This window comes from Erythrolamprus reginae, chromosome 8 (assembly GCF_031021105.1).
Source record: "Erythrolamprus reginae isolate rEryReg1 chromosome 8, rEryReg1.hap1, whole genome shotgun sequence".
NCBI classification, from domain to species: domain Eukaryota; kingdom Metazoa; phylum Chordata; class Lepidosauria; order Squamata; family Dipsadidae; genus Erythrolamprus; species Erythrolamprus reginae.
The window spans coordinates 24,650,583-24,672,887 of record NC_091957.1 but is presented as its reverse complement, the minus strand read 5'-3'; the positions used below and the strand labels follow the sequence as shown (position 1 = coordinate 24,672,887).

Sequence of the window (22,305 nt, the reverse complement as noted above, 5' to 3'; positions counted from 1 at the left end):
TTTCTGCTGAACTGGATGCAAGGAGGCAAGTCAACAACTATAAACGTCTGTAAAATGTTCAAAAAATTGCAGAAAAAAGAAGAAAGTCCAATTGACTCTTGAAAAAGCACTTGAGGTTCAAATCACAAACCAAAACATTTCTACTATCACACACACACACACACACACTTAAACATTTTTTTTACACTTGCATTAAATAACCAAGGAGACACTTCTGCCTGGATTGATGTTGAATGTCTACCTGGCCATGGGGTTGTAGGCCTGAGCCAGGGCCCAGCACGAGCGCAGGGAGGGCGATGAGGAGTCTTTCAACAGCTCCAGGCTCAGCCGCCTCAACCATTCCAACCAATCGTCCTTGGAAACTCTTCGGGCTGCTCCCCAGGCCTAGAATACAAAGCACGCTTCGATGAATTGCTGCAATCAGCTACTCGACAGGGCCAGGAACACTGACAGCATGGGACCCATGGGGCCCAAACTCCACTTCTGCACCGCACCGCCCCCCCAATCATGTGGCTGAAACTCAGTGAAAAATTGATGGTGTTTTAATGAGCTGCTTTGTGATATCCCGAAGAACTGGAAGATGGCCACGCAACTATAGATACCATATGTATGACTTTCTCAAGCTTGCCCACTTGAAGGTGTACAGACTTCAATTCCCAGAATTCCCCAGCCAGCTCAGTTGAGAAGCGGTGTCTCTGCCTGGCGCAGCCCCACGGTTTACCTTCTGTAAGTTGATGGTGCTGACATGCAGCTTCTTCATGGGCCCTGTTTCGACGGGGCCGCTGGTGAGGGGCTCTCCTTGGCTGCTCCTCTGCATGCGGTGCTGGTATATCAGGGGGTCATCTTCTTCGTCAGCGAGAGTGTAGCCCTAATGCAGAGCAGAGCAGCTGTTCACCAAAGCCAAACCTTGCACACAAACCGTAGCACTGCTATGGTTTGTACTGGTTGCTGAATGGAAGCGTCCAGGGTGAAACATCGGCATCTAACGTGCCTCATCATTTCAAGGGGGGAGAGGTGTTGGTTACGATACAGTTAACCAGAGAAAACGAAACCTCTACAGGTCCAGTAGACCGAGGTTTGTGAGAAACTGGAAACTTTCAAGGACTATTTTGTAGGTGTGCAATTGAGACAGATATTTATTTGTTTGTTTAAGTGGCTTTATCTGCCGCCCAACTCCAATAGGACTCTGGGCTAGATAGTTCCCATAACAACGGGAATTTTAGTTGGTCTATGTGGAAACCTGAAAGTGGGGGGTGTCAGGCTGGGGAAATCATTGATTAATAAATACTATGTTCTGGGGCCTGAGAAAGTCAGAATTAGGTTTACTTCAGCCTTCTCAGGTTATGCATTCAATAAACCAGCAAGTTTTTCAGAAAAGAAAATAGACTTTTATTTGGATACTCAAGCTGGATATTGACAGGATATGATTCACACCTTTCTCATACTGTATATGTATGTATATGTATATGTATATAACCCTTCCCTGGTACAAGCTTATACAGGAGGTGAGCCTTTAGCCTAGAGACTAAGGTCACTGCCTTACAAGGCAGAGGTCCAGGTTCAAATCCCAGTAAAGGTATGGCTACCTGATGAGGGCAAATAAGCCCAAAATAGATCTACATTAGTCTCCCTTTCATTTCATTAACAGCAAAAAATATGTTACACACACACACACTGCTAATGAACCTGCTTGCAGCAGCTGAACCAGCACTCCACACACACACCAGTATTTAAGAGGAAAAGCAGCTCAGATCACACTTTGTTCGCCCTAACATGAAGCCAAAAGCATTAACCTGAAGATGACGAGTGGGACCTCGTAGAAACGTCGCCAAGATTCTATCAATCTTACATGGGAAAAGACCTGAATACGCCAATAACTACACACACACACACACACACACACACACACACACACCAAACCTGCGAAGAACTGATAAAAAAATAAAGAGAAACTAGTATAGATCTATTTCGAGCTGTTTAACTTTCATCAGCTAGCCATACCCATCTAGGATTCAAACCTGGGCTGCTTTCTTTGTTAGGCAGCATTTTTACCCTCTAAGCCACAGGTTCTCCTCCCTTATCAGCTGAGCCAGGGAAAGATTACATGATTTTCTGTCAAGTCACCTGGTATACCCAAATATGGGAAGGAGGGAGCATACATACACACACACACACACACACACACAATGAAAGAACATTATGGAATTAAAGTGAAATTCCAGTGCATGAATAAGCTCAGGCAGCGTGGGGTGGGGGGAGCACGGATGAGAGATAGGTGTCCGTCAAATGAGCAGCTTTTATCCCGCCATCTCATTCGGCTTTTTGAGGAGTCACTGACCTTCACAATCCTGCAGATGAGGACGTCGTATCGTTGGTGGTTTATCCTGTGACGCACCAAGACTTTGTTCACCATTGGGATAAAGATCTGATACTGCAGGCGGAGGGGGGGGGGAGGAGGAGGAGAAGGAGAAAAAGGAGAAGGAGAAGAGGAAGAGTTAGCACTCGGAAGACCTTCCTTTTCCTTCGGCAAGGACATAAGAATGTAAGAATCAGGCCAAAGCCCATCGAGTCCAGCATTCTGTGACACCCAGTGGCCCACCAATTGTCCATGGGGATCTTGAGCAGAAAGAGAAGGCAAAACCCTCCTTTCCCCTGACCCCCAACAAAGTGTACCCAAGGGAACCCTGCCTGCCTCAACCAACATAGAGGCGGCACTTGGACATCCATTTCAATAACCACCTATGATACACTTGGCATCCATGAATCTGTCTACTCCTGCCTTGAAGCTATCCAGGTTGGCAACTGTCACAACCTCTTCTGGAAGGGAATTCCATAAACCAAGGACCCTCTGGGTGAAGAAATATTTCCCTTTATTTGTCCTCGCTTTCTTACCTATGAGCTTTAGGGAGTGCCCCCTCATCCTAGTATTGTGTGATAGAGAAAATATTTTTTTCTATCCACCTTTTCTATCCCATGCATGATTTTATACACTTTGATCAAATCATCTCTTAAACACCTCTTAAAAGCCATCAAGGCCGGAGAGACCAGGGCGTTGCCACCTGGTTTCATAAGGGAGGTGCTCCATTTCTTTGATCATTCTTGTTGCCCTTTTTTGCACCTTTTCCAGTTCCATTATATCTTTCTTGAGGTATGGTGACCAGGACCACAATGACAACGGAAGAGAAGAACAGCTCAGAAAAAATGCCAAAAATGAATTTTTTAAAAAACAAATCAAATCTACACAGGGATGCAAGTCCCAAGAGCCAACACGTCATGTTCCAAACATCCTTTCAGAAAATGTTCGAGGAAAATTATTTTAAAAATTTAATAACAGATGGTTCCATTTAACGGAGTTTGTCTTTCAGCTGTGGAATCTTTTACAGCTCCTTGTTCTTTGTGATAATTTTCTGGCTAAATTTTCAAGCGCCACTGATCCATTTCATATTTTGCAATTAAAAAAGCCAAGAGGATATATAGCCAATGTTTCATTTAAACATATAGCATTTAATGTCTCATGAAAAGTTCAAACTTAACAGTGTCACTTCCCCAACAACCTAAATAAGAACTATTTACAGAATAAGAGTTGGAAGGGACTTTGGAGGTCTTCTAGTCCAATCCCCTGCTCATGGCAGGAAACCCTATACAATTTCAGACAAATGGGATGGTCATCCAATCTCTTCTTTTAAAACTTCACTTAAAACCATACACAGTTCCAGCAACTGTTCTTTAATATGTTTAATAGGAAAAGATTTCAATTCAGGAAAGTCAGGATCTCTCTCCTTGGAAAAAAAACAGAATGCCCAAGTTACCTTTTTCCCCAGCTGGAAGACCAGGGAGGAGAGTGTGTCCATGGCAGTTGTGCGAAGCTCTGGGCTCTGGTCAAGAGTTCGCACGATGGGATGGATAATCCGCGAGGCGTAATCTGTGAAATCGAGGGACTCCGTTAATCGGTCCACGGTTTCTAAGGCAGCTCTGGAAGGGAGAAAAATCAAGCATTGCATTTGCAAACACAATGTAGGTTGGAGCAGTGTTTCTTAATTAATTTCTGTTACGCCCCCTCCCCGAAGAAGTAAACATTTCACGCCCCCACCACCAACTTTCCGCCAGGACGATTATTTGCAATATTCAGTACATTTTCGCTGAAAAAACTGAAGCGGCTTATCAGCATGATTGGGGTGTAATATGTTTAAGTGACACCTTAATTATTTGGCTTCATGCTGTCCACCGCCAACATTTTTAGACGCAGTAAACATACTGGTCTTTCCTCTTCTCCCACCATAGTCCAGTAAAGCCAAATACGTTTAGTCATATTTTCTCGTCTTAGCTTTTGGGAGACTTAAGTTTGTCTCGTTATCTCTTGTCTATCTCCTCCTATCTTTTCATCCCTGTTAAATATTTTCCTGTGGTGTCTCTTAAGGGTTTGTTATATGCACTTCATATCTACTGCTCTGTGCTGTGTGCTATTGTTTGGTGCAAAAAAGAAATCCTTACTCCCTGTGGCAAAAAAAGCATGTTCACTGGAGTCACACACACACCCCAGCATCGCTCCGCACTCCCCACCACCATTTGAGAAACACTGGGTTAGGGACACAGATAAATCCAAAAGAAGGACGAGCCTTTCTAGAAAATTTCAGTATTTGGACAATCCTGGCAGCATCTGTTATTAAAATCTTGTAAAACGGTGGAAACGCATGGGTGGACAACATCCATCCTTACTTGCGAGCAGACAGGGGGGCATCGGGGGCATCAAAAAGCTTCACAATGGGAGGCAGCAACAAGTGCAGGTAATCATCCAGATTGGCTCCAAACAACTGGATGGCATTCAACAGCTGGAAAAGATGGAAAGCAAACTCAACAGGAATCAAGGGCAAGGCTCGTAGCCCACCGCTGGTTATGTACCATGTACCAACAGTTTGAATCAAGATCAGGGTATGGGATGCAACCCCCTGTGCCCCCCTGCTCACCTTGGTGGAAACACTGCGGGTGCTGCTGCTGTCGTGCATGAAGACACGGAGCATGTGCGGGATGAGCTGGGGAAGGTAGAGCTTGAACTCCCCTCCAAGGGCCACCACTATCTGCTCGATGAGGAGGATGATCGTGCTCTGGATGGAGTTGTTCACCACCCAGAAATCCTGGACGGGGGGAATGGGGTGGGGAAAAGGTGGAAGGGGAGCAATATTAGGGCAGAAAGCCAGAAAGCATGAAAAAAAATCACACTCATCAGAGACATTACAGGTTGAAGTAGTTCGAACATTAATTCCAGCATCAGGAGCATTAATCCTGTTAATGCTATGTGCATAATTAGTTGGGTGCTACAATATATAAAGCAAACCAGCAATGTCTGTTTAAAAGGTGTAGCACATTGCTACTTTAAGAGTTGGTGATGCAGTAGTAAGCCCTAAGAGAGACACAGCAGCATCTCTCTTGGGGGAGAATTGTTGTAAGAACTGCTGTGTGTAGTACAAACTACGTGTTCTCATGTTGGTTTGTATATGTATATGTATTGACAAGATTGATGTATTTGTGAATGACTAGGATTGTTACTGACTACGATATTTGATAAATGTAAATAATATTTATATCCTCAAGCTATCTGGTCTGGTTATATGTAGTACTACTCATATTCCTGGGTTATTAGCTGGATATTTCCACATTTTCCCCTGTATAGCTTTTATAGGTTGGGAATAGGACAGCTTACTCCTTATCATCTAACAAATCCCATCTCAGAAAGATGGAAATTTGCTTTATACTCAAAATCTTACGGTGGACCAAGCCAAATCTCTGCAGACATCTGAGACTGGATTTCCCCCAACTCTGCCCTCAGTTTAGAACATTTTTTTTTCTTTTGAAAGCAATTCCATTTTTTTTTTTAAAAAAAAATTTACACATCTTAAAATGCCTCCCCTCTCCTGGACACCCTTCTTGAATACATTCTCCAGCAAGGCAGGTATGAATGTGTCGTAAAAGCTCAACAGAAGATCCAGGGGAATATTGCAAAACAGCTGAACAAATTTTTTTCTTGATTCCACATTTATGAATAATTAACCCCAATATATACCTCAGAGTATAAGACACATCTTTTTCTCCCCGAGAGGCTAAAAATTTGGGTGTGTCTTATACTCCAAATGTAGTTTTAGCCAGAGCTTTTTTTCCCCCAGCCTAACAAGGTGCTAACAATCTTCCCAGCTTGCAGCATTTTTTCATTGATACTCTGAAGATTTTTTCCAGCCCGAAGTCTTTGCAGTCTTGTTTTCATTGCTACTCCCTCCGAATAAGGTTTTTTAAAGCCCTAACCAGGGGATAAAATAATGTGCTGAAGCTGACCAGACTAAGGACGCTAGCCAGATGAATACAGTGGCACCTCTACTTACAAACGTAATTCATTCTGTGACCAGGTTCTTGTGAGAAGAAGCAATTTTTCCCATAGGAATCCATGTAAAAGCAAATTTATTTATTTATGTATTTATTACTTAGATTTGTATGCCGCCCCTCTCCGAAGACTCGGGGCGGCTCACAACACGTGGAAACAAATCATAAATAATCTGACAGATTTAAAATATTTAAAGATTTAAAAAAGACCCCATATACTAACAGACGTACACACAAGCATGCCATATATAAATTAAACATGCCCAGGGGGAGATGTTTCAGTTCACCCATGCCTGACGGCAAAGGTGGGTTTTAAGGAGTTTACGGAAGGCAGGAAGAGTAGGGGCAGTTCTAATCTCCGGGGGGAGTTGGTTCCAGAGGGCCGGTGCCACCACAGAGAAGGCTCTTCCCCTGGGGCCCGCCAACCGACATTGTTTAGTTGATGGGACCTGGAGAAGGCCCACTCTGTAGGACCTAATCGGTCGCTGGGATTCGTGCGGCAGGAGGCGGTCTCGGAGATATTCTGGTCCGATGCCATGAAGGGCTTTAAAGGTCATAACCAACACTTTGAATTGTGACCGGAAACTGATCGGCAGCCAATGCAGACTGCGGAGTGATGGTGAAACATGGGCATACCTAGGTAAGCCCATGACTGCTCTCGCAGCTGCATTCTGCACGATCTGAAGTTTCCGAACACTTTTCAGAGGTAGCCCCATGTAGAGAGCATTACAGTAGTCGAACCTCGAGGTGATGATGGCATGAGTGACTGTGAGCAATAAGTCCCGGTCCAGATAGGGCCGCAACTGGTGCACCAGGCGAACCTGGGCAAACGCCCCCCTCGCCACAGCTGAGAGATGGTTTTCTAATGTGAGCTGTGGATCGAGGAGGACGCCCAAGTTGCGGACCCTCTCTGAGGGGGGTCCCTCAAATAATGCGTGCGATTGGGGAAACCACAGGGAGGGTGGAGGCCCTGTTTCCTCCCATGAGATTCCTAGAGAGGCCCATTGGAGGCTTCTTCCTGCCTTTTCTGGCCCTGTTTCCTCCCAGGAGATTCCTAGAGAGGCCCCAAGCAGGCTTCTTCCCACCTTTTCCTGTTACAGTTTTTAAGTGGAAAATGGTTCTTGAGAAGAGGCAAAAAAATCTTGAACACCCGGTTCTTATCTAGAAAAGTTGGTAAGTAGAGGCGTTCTTAGGTAGAGATACCACTGTACCTGGTAGGTAGATTTTTTTTCTCCATTTTCCACCCCTAAAACTAAGGTACGTCTTATACTCCGAAAAATACATTCACTCCCTCCTTTAAAACACTTCCTACAAGTGGGATTTTCTTGCAAATGTTCAAGGCTGGTACTCACTCTCATGAGCGTAACAATTTCATCCATGTAAGGTCGAATATGGCTTCTCACGAAGGACACCAGCATTCCCAACTGCTGGAAAAGGAACTGGAGAGGGAGAAAGAGCAAAACCGCAGGTGCACTTTGAGGGGCTTTCAACCTTCACGCCACCTTCCCTTCACACCTTCCTTTGCTTCTGTGCCATTCTGTGTCTCCACAAGCACACATTTAATTTCAGCAGCTCACAACCACCACGGCTTGCCAACACCGCCACACGCTAGTGCAGAATCTCAGGGAAAAGTACTCTGAAGCATTTTAGTTAGGCAAGCGCACAAGTTTCAGGCGTGCAAATATAAACACCAGAAAGAAAAAGATCCCCAGAGTTTCTCAAATGCACACAACTTTTCCCTTGCCGTCCGTAAACTTTCCCTCTCTGTGTGCCCAGCACCCTCCTCGGGAAAAAAGACAGCAGAAAACCAAGGCAGTTTGCAAAAAAAGAGAGGTGGTTAAAGTTTCAGGCTGAGAATCCAAATGATTAAGAGAGATTTTATGGGACTGGTGCAAATCAGGATCCACTTGATCATCCACCTTGACAATGCAAAAGCGGGGGGAGAGAGAAAAGGACTAGTTTGGGGGGGGGAATTAGTGAGAGAGTGCTGTGAAAAAGAAGTAGCAAAAAGGTGCCCAGAGCGCTTCTTATTCTTTGATTAGGAATTTGAGAAGCGTTGTAGCCAACTCAGGAAGTGCCTTTTGGGGGCACTTAAATGCCAAGCGTACCCACCTCGGCTCTTCTCCCCAGCACACTATCACCATCTTCTTTTACCTGCAAATTTTTAAAGACAGTAGGCAAAGCGCATCAAAGGCAGGACAGGTGTGGTCACGCAACAAAGGTCGGATTACCAAAATGTGGCCTTCGGCAAACACTCAGTGGTTTCGTTCCGGGAGAAGGTCTACAAAAGCTTCTCTAGAATGGCTCCCCCCACAAAGCACAGCTTGTGCTCTGCTGGGATTCCATGGTTCCCAGCTTTAACATTAATCAGGACTCCAAGCCTTCAGTAGATGATGAAGCTGAGTCTAAATAGATTCTGCTTGCAATTCCTTCTTTCCTTCCTTCCTTCCTTCCTCCCTCCCTCCCCTTCCTTCTCCTCTTCCCTTTCTCATTTCCTCTCTATTGCCTTCCTTTCTCCCTATTCCTCTTCTTCCTTCCTTGCCTCCCTCTCTCTTACTTCTGTCTCTTCTTCCCTCACTCCTTCTTCCTTCTGTCTCCTTTTCCCTTCCCTTTTTTCCCTTTCTTTCCCTGGGCTGCATTCTGCCTCTTGCAGTTAAAGACAACGTTTGATCCAAGAGATAAACCGAGACCTGGGTTTATCAGTATTAATCTAGTGGCTGGCCAGGAACCTGGTGTTCTCTCCCTCTTCACCCCACATATCTCCACCTGTAGTTCACTGCTGAACAAGTGTTTCTCAACCTGGGCTGTTTGAACATGTGTGGACGTCAACTCCCAAGGGATTCTGGGACTTGGGAGTCCATTCACCTTCAAACAACCAAAGATGAGAAGCACAGTAGACCTTTGCAGGTGATGATAGCTTCTTGAAGAATTGCCTCAAGGTCTCATTGACTCTGGCCTGGGGCAACATGGAATATGTGAGCTTTGGGCAAAATAAGAAATGGTAGCAGATAAAGCAATAGCGGCTGGAATCAGGGAAGTCTTACTTACAGTAGTAGAGATAGACCACATTCTCCCCTTCTGAAGAGGACAATGCAGTGAAGGGCTACAAAATTTTTTACTACCAGACTATGGGTGTGGCTTATGCAGGATGCCCTGCATTTTCTTTCAACATCTTTCAGTGCAATTTGGGTGCTCTGGGGTGGAGCTCCATTTTCGCTACCCCACTGCGTTTCCCCCTCAGTGGCGCAGTGGTTAGAGTGCAGTACTGCAAGCTATTTCTGCCGATCACCGGCTGCCAGCAGTTTGGCAGGTCGAATCTCAGTAGGCTCAGTGTGGAATGGGACAACTCGCCATAGGACTACTCAACAAATGAATTGAATTTTGGTGGAACTGTGTCCAATATTAATAAAATAAAGAAAGTCAATCCAGAAATGGTGAGTTAATTTCAACGAAAACGTGATTGCCTCGGTGGTGCGGTGGTTAGAGTGCAGTACTTCAAGCTACTTCTGCTGATCACCGGCTGCCAGCAGTTTGGCAGATCAAATCTCAGTAGACTCAAGGTTGACTCAGCTTTCCATCCTTCCAAGGTGGGTAAAATGAAGACCCAGATTGTTTGGGGCAATGGGCTGGTTTTCTGCAAACCACTTAGAGAGGGCTGTGAAGCACTGTAAAGCGATATAAAAGTCTAAGTGCTACTGCTATTAAAGTTGCCAAGTTTGAGGATCCCTATTTTACACCATTATTATTCCTATATGCTAAAATAATTTTGGGGGCAACATAATTGGAAGTCTAAATGTTATTGCTAATGCTATTTCTATTATTTTTGCTCCGGGAAGCGATTTCTGCTTTCTGGGGAGAGGAGTAAGAGGAGCCACGGCTCACAAGGATGTGCACTCACCTCCCGGATGGCCCCATCGCAAACCCGAATGACGTTGAGGAAAGTGGGCATCACTTGAGGCAGGAACTGCACACACTTGAGGCCGAGGGACTTGAAAATGAAGGTGATGGCTTGGACCACCATGGTGTGATGATGGGACAAGGACTGGTCCCGGAAGATCCTCATCAGCGCCACCATGGAGACGGCGGGATAGAACTCATCCAGCGGGAGGTTCCCCATGTTAACCAGCATCTCGCTAGTGCTGTAGTCAGCTGGAAGGGAGAATGAAGAATTCAGATAGAAAAGAATTCTTTATTGGCCAAGTGTGATTGGACACACAAGGAATTTGTCTTGGTACACATGCTCTCAGTGTACATAAATATATATATATAGATTTGTCAAGAATCATGTGGTACAACACTTAATGATGGTCATAGGGGTCAAATAAGCAATGAAGAAACAATCAATATTAATAAAAATCTTAGGATACAAGCAACAAGTTACAGTCATACCGTCCTAAGTGGGAGGAAAAGGATGATAGGAACGATGAGAAAAAACTAGTATCAATATCAATATCAACTTTATTTGATTAGTCAATCGACCATATCAAAGCGAGGAAAAGGACCACATCGGTCGTCATAAAACTGTGACTGGTTAAAATAAAATAAAATTGCCTAAATAGAGGGAATTTGAATAAATAATAAGTTAAAATGCAGTATAATAAGCTAAAATTGAGTAGTAAAACATGAGAATATAACTCGTGCAAAGGATTATATTAAACAAATCTAAGATACTGATATAAAATATTCTTAAGTGAGTTCATCTCCTTTGCATGCCACCCCAATATGTTCTATAAAACGTATTCTCATCTGAACAGCCCTAAACTTAGCGGTTCTAGAAACTACATATATATTTGTACCCTGAAGAAAATATGATAATTGTTTATTACAGTCCCAGTGTATGATTTTGTCAAGTAGGGGCTGTGAATACTGAGGTCTTACTGAGGAGGAAAAAACTGTTCTTGTGTCTAATTGTCTTGGGGTATGGTGCCTTATAGGGTCGTTTTGAGGATAGGAGTTGAAACAGTTTATGTCTAGGATGCGAGGGGTCAGTAAATATTTTCACCGCCCTCTTTTTGACTTGTGCACTATACAGGTCCACAATGGAAGGGTTAGGGTTCAACGTCTGCAGAGTGCAATAGGTGGCCAACACCCAAAGCAACTGGACTGCATGTAATGACTTTATGGATCTGAGATGCAAGAACCTAAAGAAGGATGAAGCTAGTCATCAAATGCACTGAATGGTCTTGGTTTTTAAATTTGGAATCTGATAATCCAATTTTAGTCATACACTGGTTTTGTTTCTAAGCATCCAATGGCGCATGAAGAGCCAGGGTGGCGCAATGTCAGGGGCAGCATACAAATCTAATAAATATAATATATAATATAATATATCTGAGAAATAAATCACATTCCAGTCCACTTCTCTCATCCAAGGTTCAATTTATGATCAGAACGATGTTGGTCACACCGTTGCCATTCCGATACTAACTTCCTTTCAGTGCCCCACCCAGGTTAAGGTCCATCCCCACACCCACAAGTTCATCAAGAGGACTAGTCCAAGTGCAGGGATTTCACCGACCTTCTCCTTACATCCGCTAGTGCAAAACAAAGGATGACCTTGGACTCTAAGAAAGGAATTTGTTGTGGCTAGTAACTTTCCCTCTCATGCAACTACCTCCCCATAATACTATTCTACTGTGGCAGGCTAAAGTCTCTAACTCCAAATGATGGTTTTGGCCTGATGCGCAGAGGTTAGAATGTAGTATTGCAGGCTAACTCTGCCCATGCCAGCAGTTCAACCTCGACCAACTGGCTGAAGGTCAACTCAGCCTTCTACCCTTCCCAGATTGTTAGGAGCAATAGGCTGACTCGTTAAACTGCTTACAGCAGTAAAGCAGTGTAAAGAAGTATATAGGTCTAAGGGCTATTGCTATTTTGCTACCCAAGCTCAAGTGAGCTAATTTCTGTTCTTTTAAAAAAATAAACTCAGGGTATTCAGGCGGAAAGCATTTCGAAATTCCCTGATATTTCCCTGTACTTTGCGATCTAGTTAAGGCACGGTCGTAGATGATGTCATACCAAACGACTAAGCCGTGGAGAATTATCGGTAGCTGAGGAAGTAAGTTGTTGCCACAGCTGCTTGACTCTGCCAGGCAGCATGATCCAGGTTTTTTTACATGCTTTTTCTCTGACTTTTAAACATTTTAATACAGTTTGGTTTTTCCACTGATTTATTCCATTTTTTTTCATGAATTTCCTGATAATTCCCTGATATTTCCCAAACTGCTGATTTCCCTGATAATTCCCTGATTTCCCTGTTTTCCAGATTTGCTGGACACCCTGTAAACTACTAAATAAATACATTTGGGGACAAGGGCTGACTCAGAACGTTCGTTCCTCAGTTCACTTACAAGAATCTTGGCTCGATTTAGATTCTGAGAGGCTGACAGCCGAAGCATCCCTGGACTGGTCTATCATGCCAATGTTCACCTTATGTTTATACGGATCCAGAGCTCCAAGGAGGCCGAGGACACGAATAGCCTAATGGTGAAAATGAGGATTGAAGAAACAACAACGGGTGAAGGTTTGATTTGCATTGTTGGTTCCCCCCAGGCACACATTCTACTTATAAAGAATCACGTGGCCTTTCTTTACTTGCAGGCATGAAAAGAAGGATAAAGCAAATTCGTTTTTCCGAAGCTCGGCCTCCTGCCAAGCGGAGAGAGCAAAGAGACCTACCTCTCTTCGAGTGCCTTGGTTCTGCTCCGTTTTCAAGAAATTCAGCAGCACCTCAAGGAGAGTTGGGTACTTCCGATAGGGTTCCACCACATAGCCAGTGCTGGCTACCAGCTGTCCCAAGGTCCATAATGCCACCTGGGAAAGATCCGCCACAGAAGAAAACAGAATTACAGCCACATCTAAATAGTTTGCCAACTGCATTGACTAAAGATCCATAGGAGACGCAAGCAGCATGTCAGCTTTTTTATTATTATTATGATTATGATTATTATTTATTTATTTATTTGATTTTTATGCCGCCCTTCTCCTTAAGACTCAGGGCGGCTTACAACATATTAGCAATAGTACTTTTTAACAGAGCCCGCATATTGCCTCCACAATCTAGGTCCTCATTTTACCCACCTCAGAAGGATGGAAGGCTGAGTCAACCTAGTACCAGTGATGAGATTTGAACCGCTGACCTACAGATCTAGCAGTCAGCTTCAGTGGCCTGAAGTATAGCACTCTACCTGCTGCACCACCTCGGCTCAATTTAGCACAGGGGTCTCCAACCTTAGCAACTTTAAGACCTGTGGATTTCAACTCCCAGAATTCCTCAGCCAGCAAATCACTCCGGCCATTAATATGTATGAGTGTTGGTTGTCTGTTGTTTATTGGGATAAAACTTTTAAGTGTTGTTATTATGCATTGAGGTAATTTTAAATTTTGTATTAGGCTTTTATTCCTATAAGCTGCCCGGAGTCCGCAAGGAGAAGGGCAGCCTATAAATTTAATAAATAATAAATAAATAATAATAATAATACGGGTGTCCAGGGGGAAAGCATTTTGAAATTCCCTGATATTTCCCTATAACTTGCAATCTAGTTAAAGCGCGGTCGTAGATGACGTCATACCAAACGGCTAAGCTGTGGACGAATATCGGTAGCTGAGGAAGCAAGTTGTTGCCACAGTTATGCTAATTTTTGCTTGTCTCTGCCAGTCAATGCGATCCTTTTTTTTTTTACATGATTTTCCCTTGACTTTTAAACGTTTTAATACAGTTTGGGTTTTTCCCGATTTATTCAGTTTTTTTCACAAATTCCCTGATAATTCCCTGATATTTCTGAACCGCCGATTTCCCTGATAATTTCCCAATTTCCCTGTTTTCCAGGTTTGCTGGACACCCTGTAATAATAATTAGGCGTGAACTTCCTTTCAATCCCAAGGGGCCTCATAAGCAGAGTAGATCATCCCTGACATCCAAAGTGTGGCGGAGGGGGGCCAGATGGGGGGTAAGGGGCAATTTTTCAGGTTCAAGGAGATGGACCAGGTCATCCCCTCTGCAGACCACTCACCTGTCTTTTGGCGAGCAAGGAAGAGTCCTGGAGCATGTCCATGATGATGATGAAAAGCTCATCCACCCACTTTCGCATCTCCAGCCCGCTCACCTATTTGGGGGGAGAAATCTGGATATGAAAAACAGCAGCGAAGGGCCGAACGAGGGTGAACAATGCTGCGGTTGGAAGGAGCGGCGGCCAAAACAGGAGGGCCGGCATAACTTACCTGGGCCAGCTCACCAATGGTAGCCAAGACATTATTGATCACACCAGGGTTTGGATCAGGATCTGGGTCTTTTAGCTTCACGATCAATGCCTGTCGGTTGGCACAGAAGACAAGGGAAAAACAACAAGGAACAAAAAGGATCACATAAATTACAGGTATTCCTTAAGACCACAATGGAGCCCAAAAAGTTCTGCTGTTAAGGGTGACATCTGTTAAGTGAGTTTCGCCCCAGTCTACGCCAGTGTTTCCCAACCTTTTTTGAGCCGCGGCACATTATTCACACTTACAAAATCCTGGGGAACATTGAGTGGGGGGGCGGGAGCGGGGGGGAGCGAGGGGGCTAAAAAAGTTTGGACAAAAAAACCCTCTCTTCCTCCCTTTCGCCCTATTTCTCTCTCCCTCTTTCTTTCCCTCTCTCTTCATCCCTCTTTCTTTCTTCCTTCCTTTCTTTTTTGCTCTTTCTCGCCCTCCTTCCCTCCCTTTCTTTCTCTCTTTCTTACTTTCTCTCCCTCTCTTGCATTCTTTCTCTCTCTCTTTCTCTCTTGCTATCTCTCTTTTATTCTCTCTTTCTCTCTCCCTTGCTTTCTCTCTCTCTTTCTCTCTCTTGCTTTCCTTCTCTCTTCCTCTTTCTGTCTTGCTTTCTTTTTCTCTTTTTCTCTCTCTCTTCCTCTCTCTCTTTCTCTCTCTTCCTTTCTCTCTCACACACACTCTTTCTCTCTCTTTCTGTCTCCATAGCTTTCTCTCTCTCTCTTTCTTTCCCTCTCTCTTCCTCTCTCTTTATTTCTTTCTCTCTCTCTCTTGCTTTCTCTCTCTCTCTCTGATTTCTCTCTTGCTTTCCTTCTCTCTCTCTTTTTCTCTTGCTTTCTCTCTCCCCTAATTTTTCTCTCTCTCTCTTTCTCTCTCATGCACCACGCCGGCAACAGAGGGAGAAAGAGAGAGAGAGAGCGGAGAGAGAGTGGAGGGCGGCTTGCCGGTCCGCGGCCCCCTGGATCAGCGGCCCCGCATGGTCCCAGCGCGGACTCCGCCATCACCTTCGCCTCCGCCTAAGAGGCAGCAGCCACATTCAACCCTTCGCCCTCCCAGGTGTCCATGGCGCTCAGCGCCCGGCCACGCACCACCTCCACCTCCCGGTACCCCGCCCGACTTCTACCTGCAGGAACGGGTGGTGGGGCGCTACGAAGGGCAGCGCTTGGAGGCCACCATGGCACCGTTGTCATCACGGCGCAAAGCCACGCAGTCCCGGATTGCTCACTTCTCCGGCTAGCAAGCCGGCTGCCTGGGAAAGCGGCACGCTTTTGAAACGCGCGCTTTTGAAACGCGGCGCTTTCTTGGGCAGCCGACTTTGCTGGCTGGAGAAGGAAGCGATTCAGGACTGCGTGGCTTTGCGCCACTTCAAAAATTTCTGCGGGGGCGGGGGGTTTCTAATGGCTGTGCAGGCGCACGCCCACGCAGCTTAGAAACAACAGTGGCCGGCGCCCTCCCACCGGGCCCCAAAAGTTCACTTCCCGTCACTGCCAGGGAAGCTCCAGCCAGGCCGGGCTCGCAGCACACCTGACCATGTCCCGCGGCACACTGGTTGGGAAACACTGGTCTACGCCACTTCTGGACTCCAGCGTTAAATGAATCATTGCAACTGATAAAAGTTAGTAACCCGGTTGTTAAACCGGTCGCAAAAAGGGGGTCACATGACGTGACCCTGGGGACGTTGCAATCTTATAAACACAAGTCAGTGCCCAAACGTCTGAATTTTGATCACATGACCACGAGGACGCTGCAAACGGTTGTAGAGTGTGAAAAACGGTCATAAGTCACATTTTTTCAGTGCCACTAGTAACTTTAAATCAAGCGTCCTCAAACTTGGCAACTTTAAGACTTGTGGACTTCAACTCCCAGAATCCTCCAGCCAGCTTTCTATCCTCCAGCCAAGATGTATTTGGGGGATTCAGAAAGTCACCCCCCCCCCCCCCATACTCCTTACCTTGAGGATGGGTTCCATATAGGGGCGAATGAGCCGGGGGGCGTTGGATACCAAGTGTCCCAGCATCCTGGCACTCTGCTCTTTGATTCTGCCCACACCGCTGTGCTCCAGCTCGGTCAGGATCTGGAAGGAAGAAGGCGATGGTTCCAGGTTAATAGCAAGAGAAGGGAGAAAAGAATTTGAGCTCAAAAATGAAAGGCCGATTTGTGTAAATTTGATGTCCTTATTCCTCAAACGTCAAAAAACAAATGCTCTGGATTATCACTACTGATGTACTCGCATTAGCAATAGCACTTAAGACTTATATACTGCGTCACAGGGCTTTACAGCCCTCTCTAAGCAGTTTAGAGAGTCAGCATATTGGCCTCAACAATCTAGGACCTCGTTTTATGGACCTTGGAAAGACGGAAGGCTGAGTCAACCTTGAGCCAGTTGGTCAAGATTGAACTGCTGACAGTGGGCACAATTAGCCTGCAATACTGCATTCTAACAACAGGGAGGATTTTTACAGCCCTCTCTAAGCAGTTTACCGAGTCAGCTTATTACCTCCAACTATCTAGGTCCTCGTTTTACCGACCTCGGAAGGACAGAAAGCTGAATCAACCTTGAGCTAGCAAGGATCGAACTCCTGGCAGTGGGCAGAATCAGCCTGCAATGCTGCATTTTAACTACTGAGCCACCAAGAATACTAATCCCACTGAGTCCCACTGAGATTGGGCAGCATAGAAGTCAAATTGAATTAAATTAAATTAATATGTATCCACTCAGAATTCCTTCCCACATTTTCTATCATCTGCTTCAGGGCAGAGGGAATCTCCAAGGGAGATGAACACTTAAGAAATATGAAATCAATTTGTAAAAAAGAAGTTCTGAAAACCCCTAACTGTATGTATAACGTCGGAACTGATGGACTGTTTTCAAAGAGGAAAAAATAAAAACCAAAATGGCTCTTTTCATCCCTAAGCTACAATTAAGTGTCGTTTTGGGACATTGGCAGAGTAGAGAAAGTTTGGCTCGATGCCTCCTCTGACACCATTACCTGAATTAGCATTTTCCGGAGGAATGGCATGACGAAAGCCGGATTCATGCTGCTCAGCCGGCCCACGGTGCAAATGGCCAGCTCACGGATTTCGAACACCTGGTCGTTCAGAGCAACGAAAAGCGCCTGCAAGTTCTCCGCCTGGGCCAGGTGAGCATCGAAGCGCTCGTCTAAGGATGCCAGCACGCAGTACCGTATGTCGGGGTCTGGAGAGGGCAGATTTGTAAAGCAGATGCTTGGTGAGGAAAACCTATATCAGGTTCTCTTCAGGAAGCTGGAAGTATTTCTCAGCACAAAAATTTTGAACACCCGGTTCTTATCTAGAAAATTTCGTAAGTAGAGGCGTTCTTAGGTATAGGTACCACTGTACTCAAAATTTCCCCCACCGGTTCTCCAGAACCTGCTGGATTTCACGCCTATTTCGGACCCGCTATTATGCAAATTATCCTAGAAAAGTATCTCCTTCCCTGAGCAGTTACATCCTGAAGGATCCACTTCCCTGGCTCCTGAGGCTTACCGGGGTCTGTGATTCCAACCACCAAGAGTTTGCTCAGGACGTCAGCCACTACCTGGACCGCGGTCTGGCTGACCACATGGGCATGGCCGCTGATCAGGTGAATGGAAGGCGTGAGCAAGCGGGAACACGTCCGGGCTGCTTCCATCCGCACCTCCTTGTGCTCGCTGTTGAGGAAGTGATCCGCGCAGTGCCGGACAAACTGAGTCAACGAATGTCCTAAACGAAAGGGGGCAAAAGGAAACAGGGAGGTTTGGCCAGCTCTCTTACTCGGGCTTTCCTCTTATGGGATGTCTGCTTGCCTCAGTAGTGGGTTCTAAAACCTGTTGCTACCGGTTCGTGTGGCAAAACATGCCAGGCGAATTGGCAAAGCCTCCCACTGTCATTATTGTTGTGTGTGTTCCCTGTCAACCTCTAGAATCCTCAGATTCAGAAGACGAGATGACATAAAAGTGTCAATTACCCTGATTTAAGATATGTGGGGGAAGCTAGCAAGGAAACCAAAATAGAACACCCATCCAATGAAAGTATGCAGAGTCATGTTTCTTCTGATAGTGGAAGCTTAGAAGGCAGCCCTTGGTTAAATCCAAAGTTCAGAAGTTTGCAGAAAAGAAAGGACGAAATATGCTATATGCTATTTCAGGGTATGTAAATTAATTAATTAATTACATCACTTCCGGAATTCAACAGAAGAGAAGAACGCTTTCTTCAAAGTGATAGAAAACCAAGATGGTGATTTATGTCGCCTCTCCAAATAAGTGAGTGTTTCTATTGCATGATAAACTGCTTTTTAACCTCACTCAGGGATAAGAAGATGTTTTGAAGTAAACAGCTTGTTAATTAGAAAGACTTATAACTTAGTAATTTAGTCTGTAAGAGTTGAATGTATTTCTCTGTGCCGGAGCTGTAATGACGACATCCAAGTGGAAGGAATAAAAGAAATGTTATTTTGAAAATTACCAGCCTGTAAAGCTCTTATTATTGGAACAGTCAGCCTGATTCCAGCCCAGGTCCAAAACAGTTACCAGTTCACAGAAACTGCTAGCTTACTTCCTCCTCCTGCGTGCTTACCTTCAAACTCGAAGCTGCCCAGGGTGCGGAGGGCCAGAGTGATACTGGCCACGTCGTTGGCCTCGGGAATGTTGGTGAGGCTGGGAGAAGCCAGCTGGTGGGCCAGCCCTTTCGGCATGCCCGGGTGGCGCAGCGGGCGATGCATCAGCACAAGGGAAAGCATCTTCAGCAACCCGTCCTGGATCTCTTTCTTCAGCTGTGGGATCTGGCGGCTCAGATCGTACAGGACAGCCGTCAGGGCAGGGCTGAGGGCAAGACACGGAGGACCGTTGATAAACAGTTAGTTGGGGCTTGCGATCCTAAACAGAATCCTTGCCTAGGCATTGTATTACATTGAAACATAGATTGATGGCAGAAAAAGATCTCCTGGTCCATCTCGTCTGCCCTTATACTATTTCCTGTATTTTATCTTAGGGTGGATATATGTTTATTCCAGGCATGTTTAAGTTCGGTTACCGTGGATTTACCAACCACATCTGCTGGAAGTTTGTTCCAAGCCTCTACTACTTTTTCAGCAAAATAATATTTTCTCACGTTGCTTCTGATCTTTCCCCCAACTAACCTCAGATTGTGCCACTTGTTCTTGTGTTCACTTTCCTATTAAAAACACTTCCCTCCTGAACCTTATTTAACCCTTTATCACATTTAAATGTTTTGATCATGTATTACTTTGTTGTTTGGATGTATTACTATTTTGGGTAGGAAGGCTGTGCAGAGAGTGGTGAAGAGGGCAGAAAACGCTGTTGGACGTTTATTTATTTCTATTCAGAACATGGCATACAAACGATGCTTGACCAGTGTTCACAACTGTCCACATCCTAGTGCAATATATTAACAGTATTGTCACAGACACTACACGCCCTCTCCGTGACTGGTTTTCCTTGTTTCTTTCTGGGAGGATCCAAAGCAGAATACTACCATCTTTCATGGCCAAATTGTAATTAATTGGATAGGCAGGTATGTTAGGTCGATTGGATTGATTTGTAAGTTTTTATAATGGGATTTTATTTTGTTATAATTTTAGTGTGTTTGAATTTTAATATTGACTTATTTCTATTATATTGTATTGTTTTTTATTGTTGTGAGCTGCCCTGAGTCTTAAGGGTATTGGGCAGCATAGAAGTCAAACAAACAAACAAACAAATGAAGCAGATTCTACAATAGCTTTGTAACTCATAGTATCAACCTTGTTAACTCTCAAGGCTCTTTTTTCACTAGGTGTTCAAAATGGATGTGTATGTGTTTTATATGTATGTATGTATGTATGTATGTATGTATGTATGTATGTATGTATGTATATCACTAGCACTTAAGATTTATATACTGCTTCACAGTGCTTCACAGCCCACTCTAAGCAGTTTACAGAGTCAGCCTTTTAGCCCCAACAATCTGGGTCCTCATTTTACCCACCTCGGAAGGATGGGAAGCTGGGTCAACCTTGAGTCAGTCGGTCAGGATCGAACTGCTCGCAATGGGCAGTTAGCCTGCAACACTGCAATTCTAACCAGTGGGAGGGAGGGAAGGATGAAGGTCACAATAGCACTTAGGTTTATATATTGCTTTACAGTGTTTTACAGCCCTCTCTAAGAGTCATCCTCTTGCCCCTAAACAATTTGGGTCCTCATCTGACCCACCTTGGAAGAACGGAAGGCTGAGTCAATCTTGAAGTAGCTTGCAGTACTGCACTCTAACCACTGTGCCACCAAGGCTCCTATACATATATGTGAATGCATGCTATATGTATATGCAGGCATCAGAATTTCATTTTGGACTTGTGCCAGCTTGTTCATTGAAAAAGTGACAATAAAGATCATCTTATTATTTCCGCAAGGAGATACAAGCAGTGGATTTTGGTCCAAGCCCTGTGAAGACACCCAATTCCCAGTGCTTCAAACCTCAAGTACTTTAGATGGGGGAATTTAGAGAAATAAAAGAAGCAGTGATAGAAAGTGCTCAGGCAGTAATAGTCTTAGGCTGGAAGGATGCGACAAAATGGACAATACAAAATTGGCATTGGTACCACTGTTTCCTGTAGGCTGCGCGCGTGAGCGCGCGCGCACCCCAAAATACCGCCCCGCACGCCCTTTTCCATGGGCGCGCAGTCCCCATCCCCCTGCCAGCCCGCGGGGGGGTGGGGGCGGGGAGGCGCCGGCAGCAGAAGGGAAGGGAGCCGCGGCCGCCCCTGACTCCCCACGGTGCCTCCGGCCCCCTCGGCCTTTCCGTGCTGCCCACCGCCCGCCCGATCTGCCCCCTCTGCTCCTCCGCCACCTCCTGCCTTTCAGCGCAGCTCCTCCCGCACCCGGAACGCACGCCCTGCCCGTCTCACCTTTGCCAAGAGCACTTTCGTCTCTGGCTCTCAGCAAGGGGGGCAGCCGTTCTCTCAGCGGAGGCCGGCGAAGGTGATATTCAATGTCGGGGGCGCGCGTGCGGTTGCGCGTGCTCCCTATCTCCCTGCTAGCCCACTCGGAATATTCAAAATAAGAAAAACCTTCGCCGGCAAAGGCTTTTCTTATTTTGAATATTCCGAGTGGGCTAGCAGGGGGATAGGGAGCGCGTGCAACCACCCGTGTGCCCCCGACATTGAATATCACCTTCGCCGGCCTCCGCTGAGAGAACGCCTGCCCCGTCTCTCCTGCAACCCACTTGCTGAGAGCCCGGGACGAAAGTGCTCTCGGCAAAGGTGAGACAGGCAGGGCGTGCGCGCGTCACCGCTGAGAAGAACGGAGAGAGAACGAGTGAGAGCAACAGACAGCAAGATAGAGAGAAAGTGAGAAAGAGAGAGAGAGAGAAAGGGGGGAGAGAAAGAGATAGCAAGAGAGAGAAAGAGTGTGAGAAAGAAAACAAGAGAGAAAGAGTGTGAGAGAGAGAGAAAGCAAGAGAGAGAGAAAGAAAACAAGAGAGAGAAAGTGAGAAGAAGAGAGAGAAAGAGGGGGAGAGAGAGAGAAAGAAAGAGAGAGATGAAAGAGGAAGGAAGAGAGTGAGAGAGAGGAAGAAAGCAAGAAAGAAAGAAAGAAAGAGAGAGACAGAGAAAACAAGAGAGAGAGAAGAGTGGAAGGAAGAGATAGAGAGAAATAATAGAAAAAAGGGGAGAAAAGAGAAATGAGAAAATGATTG

At 45.4% G+C, this 22,305-nt stretch overlaps 1 protein-coding gene across 3 annotated transcripts in view; it reads right to left on the bottom strand.

The window, feature by feature from the left end:
* The window catches only part of MTOR (mechanistic target of rapamycin kinase), a 104,499-nt gene that overhangs the window by 64,476 nt on the left and 17,718 nt on the right, over positions 1–22,305 (bottom strand). For 2 of the 3 annotated variants that reach the window (XM_070759272.1, XM_070759273.1), the window contains exons 11-27: positions 19,192–19,436; positions 18,124–18,339; positions 17,607–17,812; positions 16,568–16,690; positions 14,590–14,679; positions 14,382–14,474; positions 13,048–13,182; positions 12,720–12,849; positions 10,268–10,518; positions 8,482–8,523; positions 7,722–7,808; positions 4,965–5,132; positions 4,717–4,829; positions 3,810–3,972; positions 2,339–2,431; positions 722–868; positions 242–384 (exon numbers count right to left, since the gene is read on the bottom strand). In XM_070759272.1, the coding sequence (XP_070615373.1) occupies positions 242–384; positions 722–868; positions 2,339–2,431; positions 3,810–3,972; positions 4,717–4,829; positions 4,965–5,132; positions 7,722–7,808; positions 8,482–8,523; positions 10,268–10,518; positions 12,720–12,849; positions 13,048–13,182; positions 14,382–14,474; positions 14,590–14,679; positions 16,568–16,690; positions 17,607–17,812; positions 18,124–18,339; positions 19,192–19,436 (2,445 nt within the window). The remainder of the gene's footprint in view (positions 1–241; positions 385–721; positions 869–2,338; positions 2,432–3,809; positions 3,973–4,716; positions 4,830–4,964; positions 5,133–7,721; positions 7,809–8,481; positions 8,524–10,267; positions 10,519–12,719; positions 12,850–13,047; positions 13,183–14,381; positions 14,475–14,589; positions 14,680–16,567; positions 16,691–17,606; positions 17,813–18,123; positions 18,340–19,191; positions 19,437–22,305) is intronic. The other variant, XM_070759274.1, reaches the window with a different exon arrangement.